Source organism: Fulmarus glacialis, unplaced genomic scaffold (genome assembly GCF_000690835.1).
Source record: "Fulmarus glacialis isolate BGI_N327 unplaced genomic scaffold, ASM69083v1 scaffold14151, whole genome shotgun sequence".
NCBI lineage: Eukaryota > Metazoa > Chordata > Aves > Procellariiformes > Procellariidae > Fulmarus > Fulmarus glacialis.
In genome coordinates this window covers 23,282-46,150 of record NW_009192213.1, presented here as the reverse complement: position 1 = coordinate 46,150, position 22,869 = coordinate 23,282, and the positions used below count along the sequence as shown (strand labels likewise).

Genomic DNA, 22,869 nt, shown 5'->3' with positions numbered 1-22,869 from the left:
GCCGCAGCCGGGGTGCCAGCTGGGGCTGCCAGGCAGGGCCACCACGTCCTCACGGTGAGCGCGCCCAGGGAATGGCCGATGGAGGCAATAAAGGCGTTCACAAGACACGGTTTACGTCGCGAGATACAAAGGCAGGTGTTTGTCCTGGGGACACCCAGCTGTTTTCTGCAGCCCCCAGCAGATCCTCCCTCTTGGCGATGGGACCTTCCAGAAAGCTGGTCCACTGGATCACCCAGCGTCTCTCAGCAAAGCACCGTAACTCACTGGGGCTGGGCCACCAGCCACCACCATTCCGTGGGGCTGGAGGACGTGACCCAACCCAGGCAAAGGGGGCTCGGCACAGAGCGGATTTCACCTCCGGAGTGCGTGGTATTTGTACCTTTTGCACTTCACAGACCAATACCCGAGGCCAGGACTGAGGAAGAAAGAGTGAGAGAAAGGAGGAGAAGAGAGGAGAGAAGACAGAGGAGAGGAGAAGGGGGAGGGGAGGGGAGGCAGGGAAAGGAAGGGAAGGGGGAAAAGAAGAGAGAGAAAGAGACAAAAGAGTGAAAAGACAGAGAAAAGGAAGGAAGGCAGGAGGGAGGGAGGCGGGAAGGAAGGGAGGGAGGGAGTGAAAGAGAGAAAGAAAGAAAAGAGACAAACCATACTTAGTGCATTTATTCATTTAAAATGAGTATTTTTACTTGATTGGGTGGAGACAGGGAGAGAGAGAGAGAAAGAGAGACTTATAAACCTGCCGGAAGGTGCTACGTGTGTGTGTTTGCAGATTTCATCCACAGCCTAGCTCTTGGAGAACTTACAAAGTCCTTCATTTTACTTATAGAATATCTGAGCCTCTCGGGAGTAGCATAGTATACATCATCTATATGCAAGGGCTGTACAGCTTTCGTGTGGGTTATCATGCATGATTGATAACTACCATGGCTATGCGAGTGCAGAGACAGACTGATGCTCCCATCCGCCTTAACCGCAGGACCCTGCTCCACGGGGCTGGTGGAGATGACCTGTGCTGGCCCCATCGTTGCTGCTCAGGCTGCCCGGGAGCAGCCGTCCCTCGGGCAGCTCCTCTGCACGGGGCTGCGCTCCTCCGACTGTTAGCCAGCATCCGCTCCGCTTGCTGGGGAGCGGGAGGCAATCGGGCCGGCACCTACGTAGGTTTTCCCCAGAAAAAAACTCTGAACAACAGCAAAGAAAATCTTGCTTGGTCCTGAATCTAAAACCATTGAACCGGATCCTGTGCGTCCCACAGGCGCAGTAAGATTTAGCACTAGGGAAAGCCAGGCTTTTTCTCAGGGTTTAGGTGCCCTACCCCAGCATAATCTCCCAGGTGGGCCAGATACAAGGTTTAGCCTTGTATGGAGCTAACTCCTAGAATAAATGTGGTGAGCTCATTTTAGTCTATACCAGTTATTTGCTGGTATCCCAAGCCCCAGAATTTGGCGGACACAGCAGCCAAGCAGAGGGCCGCCGCTGTCACTTGACGTTTGAGCTGCATTTGAAGAAATTGCTGTGAAATTAAAGCAGCCCGGAGCAGTCTGCATTGCTAACTGACCATGGTTCGCTGATAGCTACCAAGCCTTGGTTTCCTACAAGTCCTCACTCAGTTCTCTATACGATGACATTTTTGTCCCAAGCTGTAGCGTTATACGCTTCAGTTTTTGCCTTTTGCTATATTCAGTACAGAGATGGTCAAAACCATTTTCTTCTAAGTTTTGCAGAAAATGTCAACATTTGAATACTGGGTTTGTTTCAAAATGTTTGAAACAGACAGTTTTTATTAGAAATATATGCGTTTTTTTCTGAAAGCAGTATTAAATGAGTGGTTACCTATATGCTATGCATCAGAAGCACAATTTTGCTAGAAAATACACATTTAATAGCATTTTGATTACTTTGAAAAAACGGGAAAAGGCACATTTTTTCCCCAATATTAGCTTTTTTAAAGCCTTTTTTTTCCATGGGGAAAAATGTTATGTTAAAAAATGAGGATCAGCTCTAACTTTGCACTAAGCAGTCACAGCACATAAGTTTTGATCCCCCTTGGGGTTTTAAGTCTCTCACCCGCTTTTCTATATTTACATTTAATGCTATAGAGCTAAGTGCATTCCTCTGCCTGCCCTCACTCTGTAGCCCCTGTGAGACAAGACTGAATTCACAACCCTTGGATGGTGGTGTCTCTTCTACATCACAGAACATTTCTGCTCAGCAGCCTGTTTCATTTCGGTGAAGGTGGCTTGAGCCTTTTCTTTGATCGCATCCATGTCCATATTCTGGATGTTCTGCAGCTGTCCCAGGATAGAGTCCTTGTCCTCTTCCTCCACCTGATCTTCTGCCACCATCTTCTGAAGGTCTTCTGGCAAACCCACGTCATCTCCAGCCATATGTATTTGATTCTCATCCAATTCACTCTGACACAAAAAGCAGAAAATAAAAACAGTACATGAGAGTATTTCTGCTACCCCAGGATCTACCGATGAGTCTCTGTTTGTTTGTTTTAGGGAGAACGGAAACATATACACAGATTTTTCAGTCAAAGTTTTTAGATGCAACCTGTGAATTCAGGGGCTCAGTCAGCCCCCATACAAGTGCTAAGATTTTTCAGACAGTGTCAACTGTATTTCTTTGAAGGGTTTCAGTAATGTCAAAACCGAAGCCCTCAGTGTCACTTGCCGCTTAGAAATCTGTGCCATATGTGTTAACTGCGGTAACATGCTGATGCTGCAGGAAATCCTCCACAAGTTATTTGTATCCACCAAAGACACGCTGCAATACACTGCCCAGGCTGTCATCTGTTGTGCAATTTGGTCGACGAAGCAATAGCTTTAGGAAAATTGTGTGGCTACCATTCCCCTATTCATTTGGTGGCGGGCATTTTTAGACATCAGCCCTAAATTGAAGCCTTCCTAAAGAAAGAGTAAACTTAGGAAAGAGTTACTGGAAAAAAGGTCTCCATCTTCCCCAAACCATGTCTAAACTATATCTAGGTCTTTGGTTGGCATCTCTGAGTTGTGAATGAAGAGCAGGGGCTGCCTGGCACATAATCAGAGCAGTGATAATCAGTGCGGTGCTGGTAAGGGGGGTAATAGGAGGACTTAGACAACAAAAGAGAGGATGGAGGTTGGGTGTGAGTCTGAGAAAGCAAAAGGAGACAAGAGGAGGAACTGGTTAAGCAGTTAAAAGGGCTGAGATGCAGTAAGCGCTGCACACACTTGCTTCCTGCCTGCCCGCTGAAACGCTCTATCAGTGGGGCTATGTCAATTTTTCAAACAATGGCGATTTTGTTCACATTTTGTGGTGGATTCTGATGGATCCAGAGCTCAGAAGAACAGGATATTTTGACACAGTTCACACATCAAAGATAAGCATTAATGCCTCATTACTTCTCCAAAATGAAGCATGACAGCAGCAAAGGCCTGATATGAATAAGCAGCAATGCTGTCAGCAGGAGGTGTTTTTGAGAGTGAGAGGGGTCTTGGGTTTGCATGAATGAATGAATGCGAGAATGAATGGAAGGACGTATATGAGCAACGTCTGTGTAGTTTCAGGCCTTAGCAAGGACAGGCAGACTGGGATGCTTGACTGCATAGCCACTATTTACTGTTACATACATTTGCACAGCTTTATGTTTGCAATAACTGTACTTCCCTTTAACCTGGTTTCTCCCCATATCTCATATGAACTTATGGAGAGGTGTATTGTGATCGTTACTACTATGTGGCTAAAATGGGTGAGGACATCTCTTGACCCCTTTGGGTAAGGGTTGCTGCTATCAGATCTGTGGAAGCTAGAAACAATATCCCAATTGGCAGAAGTATTCTTTATTGATTGCGTAGCAGGAAAAAATGTGTTAAGCTTTTAATCAGCAAGTGCTGGCTATCGGAGGGGTTAGCCTTTTTGAAATTCTTCCAAGTAGCAGTAGAGGATGATAAAGAAAGATAGTGGGTTAATTACTGAAAAGGTCCCCCTAAGCAGACAATCACACATGTTCTTTCCTTTAGAACTAGTTATAATTTAAGACATCACTGCACACTACTGTATATTATGTGAGGAGATGCCCATACAGCGCACACAAAGGCCACTTTGGTGATGTGAACAATTGTTTGGCACGTTCTTGCACCAAAGACCCCTGCCCTACTGAAGTCTGAGATGTGATGCACAACACAATTTGGGGGTTCAAAGTGTTCTCTGACCAAAGAAGAACGTATTCAGATGTAGTCTAACGCAGTACAATTCTGCCCAAGTCACCTGCCTCTACCCACTTGGCATTTAGCCTGTCCTTGAATAGACCTAGTATGAGCTTCAACAGGGTAGGGTTGCTCAACAACAAGCCGAGAAGCACATACGGTGTGTATGGCTTCTTTTCTTTCTTCTAAAATTGGACAGATCTGGTTCTGTTACTTTGATTTGAAATGGAAATGTAGCATAAGCAAAAAACATGTTGGGTTTTTTTTTAAAGTCTGGTGAAAATAAGTTAAAGCTTGTTTTCTCACAAGGAGAGACCAGAAGATTTTCCCACAGTATGTTCTTAAAGTCAGGCTAATGCTGCAAGTGTCCAAACACACAGTGAGCCTGCAGCTCCACGCGCTCACTTCTGAAAGTCGGGATCAGAAATGTGGTGCTGGAAATGCACCGTGTCTGTTAGTGTCAGACAGCAGCTTGCAATCAGAGTGGAGCAGGGTGCGCAGATCCCTGCTGTCCCAGCAGGCACACATGTGGGGACTGTTAATTGCCCAAGGCCAGACATGGCTCTGACAGTGATAGAGGCACTACCCTGCATCAGAATACACTCAGCTTGGACTACAGAGAGCACCCAAAATAGGCAGACCTCATGGTCAGGACCACTGGGGCCATGGGCTCTAACAAAGACGTCCAGAAAGCCCCTCTGCACCCTGGCAAACCTGCACTGCACTGGATGCCCGCTCTCCTGATGACTTTAACCTCCATAGTCGCCAGGTCTCTGCAAGTGTTCAGCCACCCCTTTAGGATCTCTGAGAACACAGAAGCAACGTCTATTCTAGTAAATTAAATATGCCTGGCACTGGTGTCTTGCCCCAAGGCCAGCTGGCCTGGAACAACCCACTGCGATGCTATTGAACTCTCTCACCCTACCAAACAGGGTGGTCCCATCTAACTGCCTGTTGGGAATGCCTATCCTAACTCCCAAACTGGCCCTGGGAACTGCTTGGGAGAGTGCCCAGGCCAAAACTGGGTCAGACACTATTCTGACAATTGAACAGCACAGGCGATAGAGTCCTAGTGCCTGGTAGTATTCTTTGACCCTGGTTATGCATCTGATGTAGTCAGACTCAGATCCGGTTTGTTACAGGTGCAATATAATACAGAGTTCTTTATACACACATGATACACAGGTGTAAGCAGAAAACAGACAGTCTAAACATCTGTTTATATGAAGTCTGATTGTAAACAAAAGAGATTAAAGCTCACAGACTAATCCACAGGGCAGCCAAACTGTTTTCCAGCATCACTGTGTAATGTACTGCTTTCCTTATGTCTAACTTATCCTGTCATAAAATTTACCCATGCCTACACGCAGAGATCCTCAGGTAGGTGAATCCAGAGCTGACCCTGTGATTCACCACCTGCGACACACCAGTTACATATAAAATCAGAGTTCATCTTGCCTTGACCTGCAAGTGGGATTTTTGGTGATCAATACAGCAGCCCCACACTGACCTACGCCATCCAAGGGCTGCAGGTACCTCACAAGTAGGTACGAGGAGCCACAAGCTGGAACCTCCAGCCTTCTCCCCCGCAAACACCCTCTTGTGCCATCCCCACACAGGGATCACAGTCTGGAGCATAGGGAAGGTGTGCGGAGGCTGCTTGACTCCCCAGTTGTCAGGGCCTCGTAGGTACCGTCACGTCATTGCCCAAATTGGCTTCAGTGAGAACCCCCTTAGCCCTGGGGCCCAGAAACCCCATTTCAGCTCAGGTCAGGCCCCCAGTCCTGCCCTAAGCTGTATCACAGCTGTGCCTGAGCCGAGGCGGTCCCCTGCTGAGCATGGCTTGTTGACTGGTTTTCCAGGATGGGCCATGCTTTGCCTTCCCTGAGGGTCGCTGGGCTGTCGCTGGACCCCGCTGCCCGCCCCAGCTCTGCCCGCTGCGTTCAGAGCCCGCGGGACTGTGCTTGTGGGTGAGGGCACTGCGCGTGCTGGGGTGCCCCATCGCCCCAGCCTGGACCTTCTCAGGGAGCAATCCTGATCCCGCTGCCTCCTGACATCCACATTGTGACTCCATTTTTCCACAGTGGATCCACAGCTGTTTCACTCCGGCCTATTCAGAAAACATTTAGATCAGCAAAAGAATTCTTCAAGCTTAGCAAATACTTGTTTTCAGATACTTATCTAAAGTCCGTATGCACTGAAGAGCTTCTCCTGAGACAAGTTTCTCCTTCTGCCTGGTCAATATGCATCCCCCGTGCGTAGCTAGAGCTTACGGAATGGCTGCATACAAGTAAAAAAACCCTTTAGTTCTGGAATGGCACTATTCATTAAATGAAGTCTTAACAATATTCCCATCACAGCACAATACAGCAAGAGCTGTTTGAGATTACATGACTACGTGTCCCTTTCATGGCGAGAAGCCTTCCTTTTTAATGTCTTTAGCAGCACTTGTTATTGAAAAGACACCTGTTTTTTCTCTAAACATTAGGGAACGAAAAAACATCCTGCTGTTCAGTAACTGAGACTCTTGTAGAGCAGTGCCCACAGACGTGCTTTGACGAGGGGGAGGGATCCACCTGCTCGGAGCAGATGACTGAGCCCCTTCCTGAGGTGCTAGAAATGCATGTATCACAACACAACCCCCAGCACTTGGACAGAAGAACGGCACTGATGTGGCAATACTCTGACAGACAGTAGTGGCGTCTGAGGTGGCATGGCGGATATATGTGCAGATCAGTGATGTGAAAGGGGCGGTGGGGCCCGCGGGGAGAGGTTGCCATGCTGCAGACAAGGTCTTTGGACAGGCCGGACGCCCCTGTGGTCAGATGTTCCTCTGCTGCATCACAGGCACCATCACCTCAAGCTCCTGTGTTTAGACCTTGCAGAAGTTAATTGATTACTGGATCCCAGTTCAGGGAAAAGGCAGTAAGTGAATAAAAGAGTTTGTTGTGGGGTTTTTTAAATTAAAATATTTATTTATGCATTTATATAATTTTTAAAAAATGTTTTGTATGGAGGTCATGCATTAAATACTCCGAAGATGAAAAAGTTGTCCATAGATCAAATGTCTCGTGGCTAAAAACATCTTTCTGATGACAAACCTAAGTTGACAATTCTGTTAATAGGATTAGGTTCATTAAGGGACTGCTTTCTCTTATAAATCTGGCCCAGATAGCATGGAGCTTTAGATTTTGCACTGAAAAGGGGGCCCTGCTTAGTCCTGAATTTCATGCTTTCATTTACAATGTGTGCTAGTGATTGATACTGGTAATATTCAGGGTTTCTATCCCATACTAAGCTACCTGAAATGACTTTCATTCTTCAAAATAATTAATGCATTATCACAGGTCGGAGAGCATTTTGCTGCCATAATGTTGTACCATAGAATGGATTTTTTTTCAGGGACATGTAGCATGCACGTAATAATTTCATTTTCTTCCTGATATAACATATGTTCTCATAAGGGCTGATGAAAATAAAGCAGACCTTCAACCAAGAATTGCTATATAGGTAGACACAAATGCAGAAAAGCATATCCTGCAAAATTTACTTGCAACCACCGCAAATCAGCAAAGCTAAGTATATGCTTAATATCTTCTTTGCTGGCTTAGAGCTCCTGTCGTACCTTGGAGGCAAGTCTTTTACTGTTATTACTGAAATTTGGCCCCAAAGACCTCTTAGTGTATTCCAAAGTCAAGATCCAGCTGGAGATGGGGCAGATCACCACTGCACGCTCTTGGGTGCTACGAGGTGGCAGCGCGCTCGTCAGAGTCAGCCAAGGGTGACTGCGGAGGCTGGAACCCCGTCTCGGAACTGAGGAAAGCACCACGGAGGGGAGGCGTTCCAAATCACAGGGAGACACCCAGCTCCACCGACTTTTAGTTGAGAGCCGGGCACAAGTGTCCTGAAGGCTTTGGAACCAGCCCTTCTTGGGGTTAAAGCTGGGGCCTCACCGGTGTGGTGAGGCCGTGGGGAAATGCTGTTCGGTGGCTGGCTCAGCACACGCCTCCAAAAGGAAAACAAAGCCTAGTGATATGTTGCTACTCAGCTGCTAATTAAAATGCTGGTGTTTAGAGATTTAGACCTACAATCCAATCAACCACTTAAAATCTTGTTCTTAATTTTTTTTGCATAATTAATCTTTCTGTAATTAAACTCGCCCTCAGGATATGTTTTCCTCTTTCTTGTCACTACGCTGAGCACCCACAGCCCCGAACAAATGGCATATTGCAACTGATGAATACAGAAGAGCATAGCGGATAATCTGCCCTTGCTCCTTCTACCCCTACATATGACACTGGTCATGCACAGAGCTAACATATATCCGTGTTTCTCCAGGCATATCCCTTTCTCTTCCAGATGGATGTTCTGTCTGGAGGGAATCTGAAGACATGGTGCATTTCTCTAGTCTTTTTGATGCCAGGCTATAGCTGTGAGCGAGTGCCAGCAATTCCCTAGCACATCTGCAGGAACAAATATCATCCTTACAGACACGAAGCAGATCCTGCACTTACACCGGGCCCTGTGATCGCGCCGGCCTCGTGCTGTGCGCAGGCAACACACACCGTCTTTCTGTTTCACCGGGACCGCACTGCTGAGCTGAAAGAGCTCAGCACCTTTGATTCACCCCAGACGAGCAGGATGCATTGCAGATGACCTGTGCAGTTTGTAGGAGATACGCAGGTTTGGTAACGCCCGGAAACGTTAGACTACGCAGCGCAGAAACACGTGTTTCTATGGAGGGACCTGCAGCCGTAAGAGCAACACCTCTAGGGAGTGACAAAGAGACCAAAGTTCAAGTACAAGTCAGTGTGTGACCTTGATCACCACCTGTGAAAGACTCACGGGCTAACACCACTCTCTCTTCGAATGAGAAGCCATAGGTGTAGCAATACACCTTCATTTTTGAAGATGACAAACTGTGTCTTCAGATAATTTTAAAAGCCAAATGCCCTTACAGAGAGTTTGTTGATCTGAAATGAGTTGTTACATAGAACTGTATTCGCTTCAAATTTGCTTACAAAAGCTTTGTTCAACACGGACACATTTGAAGGGCAAGTAGAAGTAGCTTAACTGAGGTTTCTCCACAGCATTTTTTGCCTTGTCCGTCTGTCCGTCCCCCCCTCTTCCCCCCGTACCTGTCTCAAAACACTCTGCCGTACTTTTTTAAGACAGCACTTCTCTTTCTTGGAAAATCAGTTAGCAAGGTTTTGGTTGCAAAAACCATGTTTTCAAAGTTAGAGAAAAATACATTTTTAATCCCTGATTATGAATGAGGCCTGCCAGACCGGTTGAATACAGATGGTGTAATTTTATCTTAGTCACGAGGTTGATTCACTTTTCATCCAAATTGCAATTTGCCTTTAGGGTTCAGGGAAATGCTTTTCAGGAGCGGTGCAATTTTACGAACACGGCACTAGAGGGCCCTTGACGGCCCGGGCTTAGAAACGGCACCAAACGAACACCGTAGAAAAAACACATGCTTTACAGTTTGTGTTTACATTACAGAATCGCTTTCTGAGCCTAGGTGACTTTGTTAATTTTTAATTGCTTGGCTGCTGGGTCCTCTCCTTCTGGCATTTCTGATGTTTCAGTGGGAAATTCTTTAAAAAGTTCAGCAGAGATGATTGCAAACGTTTTAGTGCTTAGCTGTGCTTGCCACAGAAAATGCGTAAGTATTCAATTCTGTTGCTTGCAGGTTCTAAGATAGGTTTTAAAATTCCTTAGTCACGTTTGCCTTTGCTCCCAGGTGACGCCAGCTAATGGAACCTAAGGGGCTCGCTGGCTCTGACCACAACTCTGTTCGGGACTGCCGCGTAGTTCAATGAGAGAGGCGAGGGCACCCCAGCGCTGGAGCGCGTGCCCCAGCACGGACGCATTTAGGAGTTTAGGTTCAGCACTAGATACACAGAGCGCTGAGGAAACTGTACAAAAACCCCTTCACTGGCTAACGGCAGACCTTCTTAAAATGCATCCTCCACGGGGAACCCTTCGCATCTGGTTCCTCCCTGTCAAGCTGGAGGGATTGTACCAACCTAGGCCCAGAAACACCACCGAAAGCCCCTGACAGGAAAGGGAGCAAGTGGAACCATTAAGCCCACTGCTCACAGACGGCCAAACAACATAAGCGTCCCCACAGATCTGGATGTAGACAGAAGTGATTGAATGAACCCCCTATTAATTCATTAATTTACTTTGAGGAGAATGAAAAGTGGTCACTGGAGGAGCTATCTCAAAAGGTTCAGCGCTGTGGGAGAAGGTAGCAGAGATGATGTGTGTAGAGGTGGCTATGAAATCAAAGATCAGCCCTTGAAGATCGTGGGAATGTGTGATGGGTTTAAATAATCTGCTGGGAAAGCCCAGTTTATTGGTGAACTCTTGAATTTGGTATCTGTGGGCGAGACTCCAGAGAGCTAGGAGAGGAGACCCGATAAATGTCATTTTCAGACCAAGGCTTGATGAATTTGAGCAATGCCATCACCCTGCTTGAACAGCCCTCAGGGTCCCTCTCGTTAGTGAACATGACAGAAGCATTTTCCATAGTGAAACTTTCATTGATCTTTAGTCAGCCTAGGATTTCTGCTTCAATTCAAGAGTTGCATTGGGCCCTTGGTCCCAGTCTCAAAACCCCACCTCAACCAGCATAATATATTTTGGTTCATCTAAAATGCAAATTAGGTACAAGAAAACAGAGTAGATCATCTTAATGTGAAGGAAATACTTTTCAACTGAATGCCATTGACCTAAGTTCCAGTGAAACACAGACAGACGTTAATGAGGTAAGTCTGGACAGCAAACACAAAGCCACAGAAACCAAATCGCTAAGAAATCTTGACCAACACTTCCAGTTATTTTCCCAAATTCCTTCCAGATCAAGGATAAGAAAGGATGCAAAATATCTTTGGTATCTCTAATACCTTTGGCCAGGTTAAATCCTTCCCACTCAGTTCAAAAAGGCAAGAAAAATCGTTTGTGTGAGGAGGTCTAATATTGCTAGTTAGGTTTGATAGAAACTTTACACACAAAAACCTGTTTCTGTAGAAAAACATCAGTGTGATATTTTACCACATCAAAATTTTGACAACATCAAAAAGCTCCAACTATTTTAGAACAATAGTTATAATTTCTTCTTTTTTTTTTATTGGAAATTTTTTTTCAAAGCGGTGGAGTTTTTTTAAACAGACTTGTTATAAACTTTTCATTAAAAATATTATGAGTAACTTCCTAAAAAAATCCAAGAGAAAAAGTGGCTCTTTTTAAACCCTGCAAAATAGTACAATAAAAATAAATGTTTGCAAAGCTCTTCTCCTCATCTTCAACTACTCCATTGGTAACTTTGGGCCACGCACTGGCTTTTATCGTACAACTTATTTCACCCAACTAGAACCGGTATTCAGGTGAATGCTGAGCAGATAAAAACTGCAGAAAGTTTTCAGGTAATTGATGGCCAGTGAAGGACATGGCCTAAGTCAGGATAAGGGCAGCCTTCAGACGACGGAGCCTATCCGTGCAGCTGTGCATACTCCATTGGTAACTTTGGGCCACGCACTGGCTTTTATCGTACAACTTATTTCACCCAACTAGAACCGGTATTCAGGTGAATGCTGAGCAGATAAAAACTGCAGAAAGTTTTCAGGTAATTGATGGCCAGTGAAGGACATGGCCTAAGTCAGGATAAGGGCAGCCTTCAGACGACGGAGCCTATCCGTGCAGCTGTGCAACCTTGCATTTTTCTTCCTCACTTCAGTGTTTTTTGTAGAAGATGTGCTAGAAGATGTGATAGGTATTTCAGACTCGGACAATCCCTTTTAGCTTCTACAAAGCTAACATCACAAGACTTGACAGCTCCTGGGAAGACTTTTCCCTCAACTTTCTTTGAGTTGGGTCCTAACAAGGTAGGTGCCTGCACGCCTCAGGTTGACTCTTGGTTTCCTGCTGTTAGGTAATCTCTGTGACAGTAACCCTAAGCAATTATGAATGAAGTACCCTGGGGCATTATTAATTTGTTAGCTGAGCATATTTTGAGTGTCTTGAACTCCCTGTTGATAGTTAATTTCATTACTGCTGCTTAATTAATATAGGCTAAAAAGTGGTATGGATAGTTCTCAACCTTGACTAGGGCCATCATCCCAGGATAGAAGGGGCTGGGAAACGCGAGCCATGTACTGCTAGAATATTCTAGTTACACTGATACAATAATCGGACTTCTATCTACCTGGGCTCACACTCACAGGGACATATAGGCTCTTAATTTCCTTGAAATCTCTTGGAGTCCAGCACCTGAATGCCTTCGTAGTTCTGCTCCACAGAGCAGGGATCCAGGCCTTTAGTTAAACATATCTCAGTTCATGCTATTTGGAAGCTGGGTGATACGAAAAAGGCCACCAAAACACAAAGAAGTCCATATCTTCATGTGACTGATGAACCAGCAAGCCCCGAGCTCTGCTCACCACAAGAGGCAGAACAAAAAACACAGAGAGAGCACAGATCGGACAGTCGTAACGCTGCCTGCAAAGGGAAAAGCAACTGGAGACCTCCAGATAATGGCCATTATTTCCAGGAGGCATTTGCTCAAATGATAAATTTTCAGCAAGTCACTGAAGTCATACTTGACTGTATGTGAAGGACATCTTAATGAAGCTGGAAAAATAAATCTCTTTAGAAATCTTTTATAAGCAATGAAGGAGTGACCAGGCTAAGAGCAGTTTAATAGCATATAAACCACCACTGTTCTAAGATTAGTTATTCCTGGGAGAACTCACATGACCTTTTAACAATCTATGAATAAGGAGCCTACGCAAACCTGAGTCTCCAAAGACTTTCCAGAAATAAGCTTTTTTCACTGCCTGCGTTCAGACTCAAATTCAGGGATGGATGCAACCCAGGTTTTAGCAGAGGGAAGGCGCTCATTGGTATCACAGGCTGTAGGAACACATGGCCTACTTGTCTGTGTCAGGGTGGAAGGAAGCAGCTTTTAAACTTTCCCCCTTTCCCGGTAAATCTACCGAGCCAACGACAGCAACTGGAGAACTTGTGTCATGGTGCAAATAGTGCAGAGTAACACAGCATATTAGGCTAAACCAAAGAAACATGAGAGAACAGAAGATGGAATCAATAAATGTTACGCGCATACATAGTAGAATAATTCAGTAAGTCCAAGCAACAAACATCCTTCGCTCTTCTCAGAAAGTCTGAACCATATTACACAGTCTCTGGAACTAGGTAGATCTCTGGGAACTATGTATAACTCTGCTTAAGACAGCATTGATTCAAGCAAAGACAACCCTCCAACTTGGAGTTTCTTGCTCTCCAGGAGACTTAAGTGCCTTCTGGTGCATTCATTTCATCAGTGTAGGGCTCTACAGTGCCTGGTGAACCAGGTCAAAAGTTGCAAGGCCACCAAAATCCCCGTCTGCTCACTCTCCCATCAGTAAGACTGAGATCACACTCTGATCTCTCCTCACCAGCAGCTTCCTGCACATCTTTCCTACATTTCTCCAGTGGAGGGCATCCAGCTGGCAACGACCGGGGACCCTATCCAGAAATCCAGGGCCCTCCACGGCCACACTAAGTTCAGATTCAAGCTCAAGTTTGTGAGCACAGAATCAAAGATCAGGTTGTTCTGCTAATTCCAGCTACAGCATTGGAAGAACCAGGGCCTTGGGCGTGGAATACATCTCACCTGACTTCAGCTGTCTGGTCTAAGGTAGCAACCTGGCCTCCCTCTGCGAGAGGCACGCGCCACTGGAAGGTGACCCAACTCCACCTTAAACACTTATTCGAAAGTTTGGATAGATGAGGCTGGAAGTGCTGGTCTCTTTCCATTGATGACAGAGTCCCCAAATGACTTGCTTGAGTTAAGTACTAAATTTTTTAGCAGCTAAATTTAGACAAGATGGATTCTTTATCTCCCTCCATTTTAATTAATCAGAAAAGCACTGGAAAGTGCTGATCAGAAAATAAACAGTAAAGACTCAGAGCTGGTAGGTGAGTACTAGTAATATAAGCAAGCTCTCCAATTGCTAAGAACCACCAAATGCTTCCTTGTGGGATATAAATAAAATCTTCAAAAACCTAACATCTTCACAACAGTAGTAGTTCAGAGCAGATGCATGATCCAAACCCATACACAGACTACCCTGTCCCATATTACCTCTCTCCTGCCCATGGAAGAAGCTTACAAAATAACGTAACAACAACTTTTCCAAGCACAGAACCCCGAGTTACTTTCTCCGCCCTGGAGCTAACAGTGCAACCCACGCTGGACAAAACTGAAACGCAGAAGTGGGACGCACCCACGCGCCACAACCAAGTGCCGGAAAGTCACAGACAGACACAAAGCCTTTCAATTCCATGGCCCAGCGCAGAATCTCAAATTTTAGGGAGCCCCGAAATGCACAGCAGTAAAGGCCCTGATACTAATTTGCACAAACAAGTCTTCAGTCACTTCTTCAAAATTAATGGAAAATAATATTCAGTACTTCACAGATCTTCCTTTACACCCTTCCACAGTTTGTTTTCTTTGAAGAGTCTTTGGGGAAGGAATTTGTCCAACTTTTTTGTTGGTTTTTTTTTTTAAAAAAACTAAAACTAATAATTTTCGCCCTTATGATTAGTCATCCCTTCAGAGCATGCTAATAGATTTGAAAGGCTGAGCTGTCTAGTACAAGTCTTATTTCTCTTCTTCCCACCACATCATTTTTGCCCATATATCTGCTAGCTATTGTTAGTGGTTTTCCTTCATTTCCCTTACAGAAGTCAGTTACTGGTTTGTTGTTCCCTGTGTATCTCTTGAAGACTTTTTTTGAAAATGCCTTCACATTTCTCATCTTCTGTGGTTAAATGACAGACTACATGCCTCAGTAAGTTTGGCAATTCCTAATCTGAAATCCTTTGGAATTCTTGGGTAAATACCCTCCGGCCCTGGTGTACTGTACACCGTTTAACAACCTCCTCCGACAACACTGAGCTGAGAAAATTCTCCTGATTCACCCCCATAAAGAGGGGAAACCTATCTAGGGACCTTCATAGTGATCCTGCAGTTAAAATGAATGCAAAGAATTCACTTAACGTTTCTGCTATGGCCTAATCTTCCCTGATTCTTTTGCAGAATCCTTCTCTGGCTCTCGCTCCCTTAGTTCACTTCAATTCCAGCCCACAGTCCTAGAAGAGATACCAGGTTTCTTCATTACAGAAGCATCACCATCTTGCGACAGGAAGTAATCTCCAGAATATTCAAGTTTCAAAACTTTTTTTTTTTACTTTCTTTTTTAAATAGGCAAGATCTGTGGATGTTTAGTATAGGCTTAGTGCTAAAGCTACTTTGATAAACCTTTGATGAACAAGAGTTCTGCAGTTAAATCCCTGAAAACATGGACGATGATCAGAAAATAAACAAGGGAACAAGTCTTCCCTCTAAACCAGGAAAACACTTTAAATACAGTAGAGAAGTATCTTTGTTTGTATCCATGTGTTTTTATGGCAGGAAAATACTATCAACCTAAATGCTAACGATGCTTTCTGTCATGATCCAGAAGCTATTGCTTCCCGTTTTTAACAAACCCCCAGATGATTTCTCTGTTGCTTGAAGCTTAGGTTGTCTATATTTTGGTTTTCCTGGGAATATTTGACACAGTGTAAGGAGTACTAAAGAAAAAAGAATGGACAGTTTGCTTGCACTTCTTGGAAGAAGATAGTAAAAATGAGCCTTCAGAAGTTTAGCAGAACTCAAACGTACAGCTTGTAGAGGAGTTTTCAGGGACTTTTCTTATTTCTTACAGCTTTTTTTTTAAACTGTTGCATGTTGCTAAGAACGGACACTAACTGTGAGACACAATCAGACCAAATACTCAGCTTGCCTAGTCACCTGATCTGACAGTACAGAGGGGGATTACAAGAACCCTTCCGTTAGATTCAACTACTAAGCGGAGAAAAAAGGGTCGAAAAGAAGCAGTCACTAGGGAGAACCATGGCTTCAGCCTCCTCCACTTCTGTGCTGAGCTGCAGTGGGGATCCCACTAATGAGGCAATTTGCCATTTTCAGAACCCTGCGCTGGTAGTCAGTTTGTTTAAAATTGGCCACTGAACCAGGTGAGATGACAACCTCCAGGCTTACCTTAGGGAGTCTGTACTTTTCTCTCAGATGAACCCTCAGACAGGCTCGCTCTGCTTTTTTCTGTGCAAACGCTGCATCTCTTTCCATCCTGGAAATCAGAAAAATTGTTTCTTCATGATACTAATAAAATACAGTCTTTTACGCTGAGCCAGTTGCTCGGCTGCAAGAAGCTACACGCAGGAGCTATTCCCAGAGCTATGTAACTTGTCCAAAGGCACAAAAGGAGTGACACCAACAGTTGGGGGGGAGACAAGGCTTCCTGTACCCCAAGCTTGTTCCCAGAACAGTTCCCTTGAGTCCTGTGAAGAATGAAAGGATAAGCCAATACTACTTGTCTGGAGCTTGTACCTGTACTAGCTGTTACTGCTCACTATAACAATGAGCGATTCCAATAAGCAGAACAGCAGAGTTACGTTTATTCCTTGCTTATTCCGCTGGGGCACTTACAGAGACCCGTCTGCCTGCCAATGCTGTTCTACAAACGTGACATTCTCGTAGTGTAACAACACACACACAATGGCAGAATGGCCTGTCTGGGTCAGACCAAAAGATTACCTGTCCCAGAGCACCATCGTCAACAGTAGACAGTAGTGGACACTTAGAGAAAGAATTTAAGAAGAGGATAAGCGTCTTGTATCAAAACTGCCTAGCTTCCAAAAATCAGTGGTGTAGGGTACTGGAGCTGGAAAAATTGGCTCTACATCGTTGTCTTTAATAGCCCTGGATGGCCTCTGTCGCCTATGAATTTTCCTGGTCTTTTCTGCATCCATTTATTGTTTCAGGACATGCTACGGCAATGAATTCCACAGCTTCCCTGTGTGGAAAAGTACTTCTCTTATCCGTGATTTTATAAAATGCTTTCATTATATTTAAGAACTGTTCAGCATAATTTTTGGTTAGATTACTTATGAATTATTTGCAAAATGTGTCTCCTCAAAGATTATTGGTAACATTTGATAACATTCACCTTCCCCCCCTGCTTTGAATTTTTTTTCCCAGAAGCATTGTCATGGAAATTCTTAGGCAAAATTGATTTTGTTCCAGTAGAGGTATTTTGTCACATAAAAATTACTTGCAAGATGAAATGTTATTTTTCCTCTGCTTCCACAAATGAGTTTTTGGGTTTCTCTCTCTCCCTCAAACAAAAAAAAAGAAAAAAAAGTTCACATTAACTGGAAGCCATCTTAAGCTTCTTTCAGCCGGTCATTGATAGGAAGATTGGAAAGAGAGTTTTTGAGCCCTTCTGGCATATTTTCCCTCTCTTTCTCAACCTTCCTCTTCTGTTGCCCACTCCTTCTCCAGAGGAGCCATTAGCAGCCATGGCTGGCGTTGGGATATGCGGCCGCAGGGCAGCGTGCGCAGCGTTACGACACGTCCCGTGGGTGTCCTGCGCGGCTGAGGGGCAGGAGGGGATTTTCTGCCCAGGTAGGTTTGAGCTTTTCACTTGTCCTGGCACCGTGGGAAGACCTGGCAAAACTCACTCAGCCAATCTCCCACCATCGCCTGGGCTCCAGTGTCTGGCCTAATCTTACACCTTTTTGTCCTGGAGGATCCAGTTAGTCCCTGGAACGTGAAGCTTTGTAGGAACAGGAAAAGAGGTGCAAGAGTAGTTGTGTGACAGTCAAGAGCCTGGAACGTACACACAAACTGGTGGTCCCCTCTTGCTTAAGCTCTTGTCACGCTGGGCGCATGGAGACTGCCAGCACAAGCCACCTGTTTGCTCGTGCGTATTACACATCTTCCTGAGAAATAGCAATCTGTGCCTGTCTGTGCGTTTAATCACGAAAAAAAACCCAAACCCAAAACCTGAGAAGAACCCAAAGCCAGGATGTCATGCATCAGAGGCCAAACTCTGCCTGATGACTCCAGCAAGGCACTTCTGCTTCTCTGATCTCCACTCCTGTGCAGCTGAAAGCTGGGTGACATCCCTGGAACAGATGCTCTGCCCTGACAAAGATTTCTGACACGGGTTTACATAACCACACCAGTGTGCACTGTCCTAATTTTTTCTCTTTGAAAGTACCTCAAATGTTCCTATTATAGTTCCAAACTGTACTTTCAGAAGTACTCCTGCACTGATCCCTCAATACAGTTCAGCATGTAACGGACACATGCCACACTTGAAAACATGATAGAAATAATTATTTTTCCAAGCATTTTCCTTATCCCAGGAATCACATTTTGCTTCTCAGTCTCTATAAAGCATCCTCCTGCCAGCAGGCAGTTATTTCTCTTTTACATATCCCTTGAGAAAATGCATAGCAAAACATTCTGTATTTTATTCCACAACAAACGTTACCTATTCAAGGTTTTATGATAGAAATGGCTGCTGCTAAATACAGACCTGGATACCTCAAATTCCGTCAGTCATTAACCTTTCACCTATAATCATCTTACATGAAGGATTTACACAACCATTATGTAATTGACCATTAGAGGAACAGATGCATTTGAGATTTAAGAGTCAATTGTTTTATTTATAATTATGCATGATTTGAACTCCTACATGTTAAGTCCTTTATTTTCTTCTGCTTTGATATTTAAACACAGCAAGTGGCAAAGATTATAATTACAGGCAAAATAAAATTGAGATTTAATCAGTTGAAAAGTTCTCCTTTATTTAGTAGATTTTAGAAAAAATAACTGAAAATGCAACTACAAAAAATAACTATCTTAAAACTTTTCTGTAGGTAAATATCATCCATTTAACATAGCACTTACTACTTTTTCATGTCTGCCACAATAAATGTGGGGAAAGAAAAGATTTTGTATTGAAAGTGTGCTCCACATGGAGTTCTAGGAGAACAAATCATACACATTTTAGAATTAACTCCTGCACTACAAGCAGCTTTGTACCTATGGAAAAAATTGATAGATAAAGTACCATCAACTAGGAATGAATCCAGCGTATCAAGGTGTGGAGACAGCAGGAAAGTGTAGGAGAGAGTTGCAGGATGGGGGGGTGGGGAAGGGGGAATGTAATATTTTATCATTTCCAGTTGCTGAACTTTTAATTTGGAAAGTCTCTTTAGCAAAGATTCTTCTGCTTTAAAAAAAAGGGAAGAGAGCTGAATGTTTGGCTTTTTCTTGGCTTATTTTTATGTGCACAAAGTTACCAAGAATCAGCCCCATACTGATAATAAGGTAACAGGTACTCACTTCTCCTCAACCACTTGCTTTTGATACTCCTCATACTCCTCTCTGGTCATTCCTGCAGCTGCTGCTGGATCAGAAGGAGTGCTTTCTTCTTTGCCTTCTTCCCCTCCACCTCCAAGTCCCAAATTCTTTACCTGGTTGCTCAACATACTTTTCATTAGAAAGGCCATCTTCTCAAAAAAAAAGGAGCTATAAGCAAACAACTACAAGAAAGCCAAACCAAACCAAAAATGTTTTCAAAGCCAACAATTGTAAGCAAGAGAGTTTCTACAGCCACATCAGCTCTTCAAGGGCACAATGCTAGTGAAACGTGAATGCCAAAACCAGTTTGTCAGCCATAATCTGGATTAAAGAGTGAACTCCTTAATATCTAGAGGCAGATGGTTCAGATTACTCAAAAAAAATCATTAGATGCAGCTACCTACTTTTTATATTAATACCTTAAGCTAATTGCACACACACACACACAAATCAATTATAGTGTGCAATAGCATTTTGACTTCTTCAGTCTTGAAACTGTCACTTTCACAGAGATGAGAACGTTCCCTGGAACGTAATGGATCTGAATTAAAAATCTGGTTGACTAAATGGCCATAGTAAAATCGTAAAATTTGGCCTACTACGCAGAAAACCCTTTTGGATTTATACAATCAAACAAGATTTGAAAACTGGAATTCTTCATTAAGCAAAAAACCCAATCCTTTTTATCCATTAATATTTTATCACATTGGACAGAAAGTACATTGAATGATTTTTCTTCATCCACTTTTCATATGATCGGTTTGTCTCACAGATGAATGGGGCGTTACTGCTATCATTACTTTTTTTTCAAGAAAGTAATCACAAAAAAAGCAAATCACACCTTCCTACTTTTCATTCCTTACGGTTTATTTCAACTCTTCCCCAGGCTGCCTCCATCTAGACCACCTAGACTGGTGATCACCTGACTGGTGCTGCACAGAGCACCTAGTGTTTTTAGTCTTAACTGTCAGTAAAGGAGAAATGAATCTGACTGATTGTATATGCTGTAATACAGCCTTGATATCTTTTGTTTGTGGATTGCTTGTGTAGGTCTTCATCTTTCAAACTTTTATTCACATCATTAGCCTCACCAGGTCTATTCAGGTGAAGATTTGCAGGATCTGCTACTAGATCATAGACTATTTTGGGAAAGAAAAATCATCTGCTAGGTCTCAAAAGTTCATGATTTTGGGTTTTGAGCATTTATTCTACTACGACTGACTGCGCATGCCTTAATGAAACATTCTGTAATTTTGATTATCTAAATGGTTCTCCCAGCACTCTCATAATTTCACTGAGAGACGGGAGGATTCCAGTTTGCCTAATGCCTTGATCTGTATTAGAGCCTTTCTAATTAAAGCAGACCTGTTACTATTTTTAAAAAAAAGCAGGATGTTCTGTAATCCTGGATTATTAGTGATTAAAAAAGAAACTTTAGATTTCTTTTTGAAATAGAAGCAAGAATTCCAAATCACAACAAAACTACTTTGATATACTACAAATACCTAGAAAGCATTTTTCTTAAATCAAAATTTATTTTTATAATCACCGTGCACTTTCAGAACTATGCATAAGTTGCAAGAATTTGTGGGAAGAATCAACTTTTTACATGTGACCAACTCTGACCTTGATTACCAAAACTGTATTGTACTTGCCCAAATGGCTAGCAGAACTGAGATCATAGACACGAGATAGCTAATCCCAATTTACGCAGAGAATGCTAATCTTGAGCATGCATTAGTCTGAAGTTGAATGCATAAAATTAAATAAAATTTGTTACCTGGCAAAATTTAAAAACTAAAAACCAGGCATTAAGTTTATACATGAGGTATCGTTGCTCCTACCTCAGAGAGTCGCTTCAGAATGGGCCTGGCAAAGTCAGTCCGACTTCGTTACGCCCAGAGACTTCCCTGGTTCAGTTTACTGCCTCTCTGAGGCATTCGAAGGGCAGAAGGGCTGACAGCGTCCCTCCTTTCCCACCCTCCTGAATTTTAGAGAAGGCTGTGTTTGTTCGAAAGAGCTGACAGCTAGCTAGTGCTGCGGGCCCGCTGCGGGCCCACCGCGGGGGCACGCTAGTGCCGACAGAGCGCGGCATGAGCCGTGCCAGCGCCGTGCCACCCGCTAAGTGCTGTCCGACTGCTCACTGGTACTTTCATACCAGCCTGGAGACAGTACGGGCAAGCAGACAGGGGTCTGACCTGCAACCCTTTTTTGCCTTCTGCTAAAACCAAGACCTTGCTCGCTTTGCTGGTGTTTGAAAAGTCCTGCCAACAGGCCTCACCTAGCATCTCTTTTGGAAGGAAGAGAGTCTTCGGATGAGCACGCTGACTGCTGAGCAGTAGTGGCAACCCCATGATCCAGAACAAGACCACAAGAGCCCCTCTCTGTTATGCAGCCAACTTTAAGAGGAAGAAATGAAAATAAAAGGTTATTTCTAGAAAATTATTTGAGTTAAATACTGCTCCAAGAGCGAGCCCCTGGAAAAAACCAAACCCTCGTTCCTGAACTACAGCCTGACTCACGTAAGTGACTTGCCCCACACTGCTCAGAACAGAGTGGATCTCAAGAGCAGGAGACAGAAAATCCTAAGTGAGGAGAGAAGGTGCTTGGTCAATTCAGGCATCTCTAAAAACGGAAGGCGGCTAGAGAAAGAGGGCATCACAGCTCTGGATAAAAGTTTTGGTCTTGCTGACCTTTGCATCCACTGCTTACAGCACAAAGCTAACAACAGAAACTGGCAACATGGACATCAGAAGCTGGAAGATCATCTTCTCAATCTGCTTCAGCTCCACAGCCAAGCTGTATCTTACACAAGTACACAGCACAAAAGCGTTCAAGAAATACTGCATGAACCACATACAGATCATAAAGAGGTTTTCAGCAGCTTGCAAAAACCATTGAACAGGTTAAAGTAATATATTGGCACTGTTTATGCACGATCCTAAAATGCACGAGTTCAGTAACAGTACAGTAGGCATCACAGAAAAGCATGCTACAAGAGAAGTTTAAGATCAGATAAATATAACTTTTGATTGTTAGTATTTTCTCTGTGCTTTGACAGCCACTTGATTAAATGTTAGCATGCTGTCCCACAACATCACTACTTAGTGCCAAATGCCTCTCGAGTCCATTTGCAGTGGTTGGCTCATCTTTATTTAACATTCTCCTAACTGGAACAGGGAGCTAGCGAGAGACATTAGTGTGTCTGTACTGTGTACTTTGCAAATACGACATGCAGTGCTGATCGTTCCAGTATTAGGTCTCATAGTCGTCTTTAAGTGTATGGGAAGTGTGTCTGTTAAACTTTGCGCTATTGGTCTTTACTGAAGAGACGCTTCCCTAACTTTGGGCGTAAGTCTTAGCTGTAGACTTTGATCCCTATAGAAATGTTGC

The 22,869-nt window shown here is 43.9% G+C and overlaps 1 protein-coding gene across 1 annotated transcript; it reads right to left on the bottom strand.

Annotated features, from left to right (window-relative positions):
- Window positions 1-2,180: 2,180 nt before the first annotated feature.
- On the bottom strand, window positions 2,181-19,625 carry CPLX4 (complexin 4). Its single transcript, XM_009586985.1, has 3 exons — window positions 19,459-19,625; window positions 16,300-16,387; window positions 2,181-2,408 (listed from the first exon to the last, which is right to left on the bottom strand). The coding sequence occupies exons 1-3, from the start codon at window positions 19,623-19,625 to the stop codon at window positions 2,181-2,183; spliced, it is 483 nt and encodes a 160-aa protein (XP_009585280.1).
- Window positions 19,626-22,869: the final 3,244 nt, after the last annotated feature.